Source organism: Populus trichocarpa, chromosome 4 (genome assembly GCF_000002775.5).
Source record: "Populus trichocarpa isolate Nisqually-1 chromosome 4, P.trichocarpa_v4.1, whole genome shotgun sequence".
In the NCBI taxonomy this organism is placed as follows: Eukaryota; Viridiplantae; Streptophyta; class Magnoliopsida; order Malpighiales; family Salicaceae; genus Populus; species Populus trichocarpa.
Window position 1 is genome coordinate 11,201,851 of NC_037288.2, and position 5,724 is coordinate 11,207,574.

Sequence of the window (5,724 nt, forward strand, 5' to 3'; positions counted from 1 at the left end):
TTTAAACCACAATTTCAATCACAGTTTTAATTGAACACCTCAAACTTTAAAACGAAACTTGTAAAAAACACTTTTTATTAAACTTCTCGAATTCTTACCATTCTTACCATTCTCAAATGGAGGTTGAGAAATACCTGATCTAAAAATACACGTGAGAGTCATAGATGCTGCGAAAACAGCACGCACTATTTCATTCAAGACCAAGTTGCAGGAAAACTAGCATGATAACTTCCAATTTGAAGAAATTGCATTTGCACAGTCATTCACAGCTTCTGGTGGCGAATTATTTTGAGCGACGACAAAATGAACAGAAATACACATGAGCGGGCACACCCACAGAAAAAGGAGGGAGATTTCAGCTGCTGGTCGGGGTAAAAAGGAATAGTACTGAATCTTATTGTCACAAATATCGTTACAATGGTATGGAGTTCTCTCATTCAAAGCTAAGCTAAACCATCTACAAAATTAATGGGGGGCCTAGAAACACAATTAACACTGGCAGATACACTAATGACACAAAAACCATCGCTAGGAATATTGGTCGCAAGTAATTATCATGTCAAGAGGCGGGGGAACCAACAGAAGAGATGAAAAGCCTTTTTTTAGACACCATTCCTTTCAGATGGTGAACCCAGGGTCTTTCCAACATTGGGGTGATCAAACAGCAAGATTGTTACCATGACACTGATCCAGCTGAGATAAAAAGAAACAGGATTCAAGTCATGCTAAGCAAATTGCGCACCCACAGCTATGCAAATTACCGAGCGTCCCTTTGACCCAACCATGAAAAATTAATCACCTTTTATAAACTACTTGCGTCTTGCAAAATGCTTTCCACCTACATCCTCAGAATTTTGCAAGCAAAACAGGATTTTGCAGCAGTATTGCCATTACTGTCAATCTGAAATTGTTCTTAATTAGGCCAAGAGAGCCTTGGAAGGCCTGCCGAGGAACCTCTGGCACTACCAGATCCTTTAAAACTGATGCCTGCAACAGCCAACTTCAACTTGGAAAGATGTACAGTACAACCACTGCTTCCCAGTAATCAACATTGGATACCAGGCACCAGCTTCTCCAAGCTTCCATGAGTAATCATATTAATTCCTTGACTTTCCATAATAATATCCAGTCTTGCAGAACAACAGCAGGGAAACCAAACAGATCCCTGAAATCTTCCTCTCAAACCATCAAGAATATTTACTGTGAAATTATCACACTTAACTAGAGTGTCTCCCATCAGCTCCTATATCAAGTGGACCACAACAATCAATGATGTCTTGATAATGCTCATATGATGTGCATGAATCATCTTGAACATCGAAATCATCTGCATTCTTCCCAGAAATTTGACTGAAATGTTTATGATCAAGATCACCAGCACGATCACCATGGTAAATCCCAACTTGTGCTCCTGAAAAATCATCTACATCCCCCTCATACTCCTCATCAGTTGCAACTTTATGGACAACATTATCAACACCATCTTGAGAAGCAACAACTTCATCCTCATCCTCATCCTCAACATATTCATTGCAATTCTCTGCATGGTCCTCTTGACAATAAGCGGAGGAATCTTGACCAGCCAGGGATTCCACTGCAGAATCCTCATCGTTCTCTATTGTTTCACCCTCAATTCCTTGCCATTCATCATCATCACTATCAATATTTAGTGGGTCAAACCTGTTCTGCTCAGCACGTTTCCGGAGCATGAATACATTGAAATAATAATTGACAAGGTCCTTTTTTGTTCGGGAAGGAAATGCCACCGGCAGATTGTCCCAAAAGTTTTTGCCTAACGATACAGGATTAGATAAGACAACCTCACGGAAGATTTGCTCTTCCTCGACAGTCCATTTATTTGCAACCACTTCTCCCATATCACAGAACCCCAACCCCTCAAATATCTCTTCCCCAAGGTTTTCCCTAAGTTTCAGCCTAGCTTCTGAGACATGTTGTTTTATGCATCTGATAGAACCTGCATCAGGGCACCCACAGTCACCTTTGGTGGCTTCATAACAATAATTTGCAGGTACTTCCAGTTCAGGCATGGGAAGGACACAAGTGCCCATCAGATTCTCCTCATAACAACCATCAATTATAACACCTGGGCTAGATGACTGTGCATGTGCAACTTGAAGGTTAGACTCATCTAGCTGGTTCAGGGAGGTGCTTGAACCCTGTGAGCCCCACTCTGGAACATTAGCTTGATGCTCTGGTCCAATTGAAACCGACTTCCGAAAAGGATAATCAAGAGATGAGCAGGCCTCATCAGGCTCAAGTAAAGGCCTGAGCTGGTGGCCATCATCAAAATATTCTGGGAAGAATGATAAATTATCTGCTTCAAGAATCCCATTGCTGATCCACAAAAACTGCGGAAAACAACCATTGTCACCAGTTTCAAACTCCTTGCTGGTTCCATTTGAATATTCAGTGACCAAGTCACTTGCAGACCTCCCTACATCTTGACACTCTCTGTAAGTGTCATCACCTTCATCATCATGTTGAAAGCAGGTCAGATATATAAACTAGGAAACTCCATGAAAGAATTAAAATATGGCATGTGATTATGGGAACACATGAAAGTGATTTAAAAAACACAAAAATGAGTTTTTTAATCCCTATATGATCTGTAAAACTAGAATGTAAGCATCTTCCAGCGAATTTGTAAATTTGTAGACTTCTAATATGCAAAAAAAATGACAGATAAGGTCCAGAATGAATTTGTTGCCCAGAATTATCAGAACCATAGCAAGCATATAACAGCAGTCATCATGAAAAATCCACCAATAGACTCTTACAAAGTCAATGGTATAATGATTGATTATCCAAAATCTGCATCCTATAAAAGCAAGAATTTCATCCATAAGGTCCTTTTCAGTAACAAGTCATCAGATTGGGCAGGCTAGATGAATAGGGAAAGAGACTCAAAAGTAATTTACTCCACAGTCCGCATTGTATGAAGGTTCCAAGTACAAAGAATACTCAAAAGTGACAGACACTACCAACAGTCCATTACCTGAAACTAGATGTTTCTGGTGAGCATTGTCAAGTGGAAATATAGGAGCAAACTGATCAATATGCTCCATTTGCCTGGGGTGCTTACAAGCAACCTCATATGAATTATCATCAGCAAAAGCACGTTTCTGAATCATTTTAATTTTGGCTGCATATCAGAATTATCTTTTATCATATTAGCAACACGTAGAAACAAAGCAAAGATTCAAAGAAACAAGTGCTTTCAATAAACTACCATGCAGCAAAATGGTTTCTTAGCAACGAGAATCCCCTGATTATGACATAAGCAGCCTAGATGGGATAATTTTCTTACTACTTTCTATTACATTTCTGAAAATTTCAGGGTAGAAAGGTAAGATTCCTATGACATAACAGACAAGAAGGGGCTGAGTGGGAAAAACCCAAATTAAGAAAGGGACGGCACTAGCAGTCGAAGAATTTTGTGCGTTTGGGAATTTTGGTATCCAAAATACTAATAAAAATGGTCAACCAAAGGGATAGCAGTAGCAGTTGGATACTTTTATGCATTGGGGAATTTTAGTATCCACAGTACTAATAAAAATGGTCAACCTATACTCTAAATATGTAGCCATTAAGAGTTCACTATACAAACTTCATTTCTAAATATTAATACACCATTTTTTTCTCACCCCATAAATTCCTTTTATAATTAATTAATTATGTTGGGTACGTTGCCGTCTTTCGTTTTCTTTTATTTTATTAGAAAAAAAAAATAACAGATCAACATAACCGTTTATGATTAAATTTATTACTTAAAAAGTAATTCAACATTGAATAAGCTTGAGAAGCTTGATCTTACCGTAAAAATTGGTCTTTGAGCAGTAGATAATGTCACGTGATTGATGAATTTGAAAAACAAATCAAAATTTCCAAAAATCCTAATTCACAAATAAAAAATTATAGATCCCTAATTTTCTAGTATCGGAATAGCATTAATTTACAAACGAAAAAAATCCAAACAAGGGACAGATACGAACCAAGTTGAATCGAACAAAAAATCGATGGAAATTAAGAGATTCTAAGAGGCGCAAAGTTTCAGAATAAAAAAAAAAAAAAACCGAAAAATTCAAGTGACCCAGATAAATTTAGGACAAGAAATACAAATATACAAGCTTAAATTTAAGGATCGAACAAAACCCACCTTTGAAATCAAAGAATCAAAGAGAGTCCAAGAAACCCTAACCCTAGAAATGAATCTAGAACACGGCAAGGGGTATAAAAAGGTTCAATCGATGGAGAGGTAAAAAAATAGAAGGAATAAGTGATCGAATTTAATAACCAAAGGAAGAGAAATGGAGAATATGGAGATTGAATTGATCGAAGATTTAAGATCGAAAATTGATAAAGTTAGGCACGATTTATAGGAAATTTAGGGTGCGTTAGGTGATCCGAGGATAGGGCCTTCGAGGGTTTCACACTTAGAAAAGGGAAAATACTAAATGAGGAAAGAATCAGTACAGGATTTACATAAATTACCACGTGAGGATTCAAGGATCTCGAAGGACAGATCGGGAAAACGACTTGTATGATGATTATGATATAAAGAAGTCTAGGAAAGGTAGTATTTTGACACGTGGAACAGTGTTGATGGGGAGGTAAAGTTGAGTGTTAATTTAGCACGTTGAAATTATCTTGTCTTTTTTTGGATGCCGTGGTAAGGGGTGTTTGGTTAGTAATGGGTAGGGGTGAGAAAAAAACCAAGAAACTGATTAAATCGAGAAAATAAAAAAAAATAACTATAAAAACTGAACTATAAAAAAAAACCGATTAAAATTTAAAAAAAAAAAATCGGTTCGGTTCGGTTTCAGAAACATGAAACCAACAAAACCCCAATCGAACCGAACCGGTTCAGTTGAGGGTACTATAAATATAAAAAAAAAAAACGTGCTTATTCTTAACCCCAAGCATCCACTGGACTCCAGCCATCCTTATCCTTGCTCTTAAGTCGCTCCCTCACAATTCACATTTCACACTTTCACCTTCACACACAGATCTGTAACTGTAACTAAAGGTATGGCCAGTGTGAGGTTCTCTGCTGCTTATAAGAAGGACAATGATAAGAAGGACACAAGATCAAAGTCCTACCTGCAGGACTTCTTCGACTCCATAGGCTTTTTCACTTTTCAATTCAGGCCTTTTTTTTAGGCATTGAATACTTATTATAAAGAGAAGGAGACGAGTGCCAATGGCTCGAGCAAATGCAAGTTTCTGTAGATTGATGTTTTCCGCTAGATCTAACGGTAGCTTGAATTCCCTTGCTTTTGGTTGTAATTGTAACTTTTTTTATTGTTGATTTTTTTTTAAAATACTGTATGTTCATAATTCGATTATATTGCTTGAATGATAGCTTACAGTGAAGCTTGAAGGAAAAAACAGGTTTTCCGGTTTTTATGTTAAAAAAACCGACCGAAACCGGTCGGTTTGAACCGGTTCCAGTTTGAATTTTTCAGTTTTTTTAAAAAAAAATTTGGTTAGTTTTTTAGATAAAAATCGAGCCGAATCGAAAATGTTCACCCCTAGTAATGAGAAAATGGTTTCCGCTAGCCCAAGGGAGAGAGGGATTGATTTTTTCGATTTTGATGTTTATAAAGTTGAATTATGGGATCCTGGTATTAAAGACAAACTCTGACTTGTACATTTGTTCCTCAATAATTGTCTCGAGACGAGCTTATTCATACATTTTACTGT

General features: G+C 37.3%; 1 protein-coding gene across 2 annotated transcripts; it reads right to left on the reverse strand.

Moving 5' to 3' along the window:
- Positions 1-372: 372 nt before the first annotated feature.
- LOC7461175 (uncharacterized) lies at positions 373-4,522 on the reverse strand. Of its 2 annotated transcripts, none has more exons than XM_024599773.2 (3): positions 4,178-4,522; positions 3,017-3,163; positions 373-2,488 (listed from the first exon to the last, which is right to left on the reverse strand). In XM_024599773.2, the coding sequence occupies exons 2-3, from the start codon at positions 3,150-3,152 to the stop codon at positions 1,218-1,220; spliced, it is 1,407 nt and encodes a 468-aa protein (XP_024455541.2). In that variant the 5' UTR covers positions 3,153-3,163; positions 4,178-4,522; the 3' UTR covers positions 373-1,217. The 2 variants fall into 2 exon arrangements, with proteins under 2 accessions (XP_024455541.2, XP_024455540.2); XM_024599772.2 differs by having other exon boundaries at positions 3,836-4,521.
- Between the last annotated feature and the right edge of the window lie 1,202 nt (positions 4,523-5,724).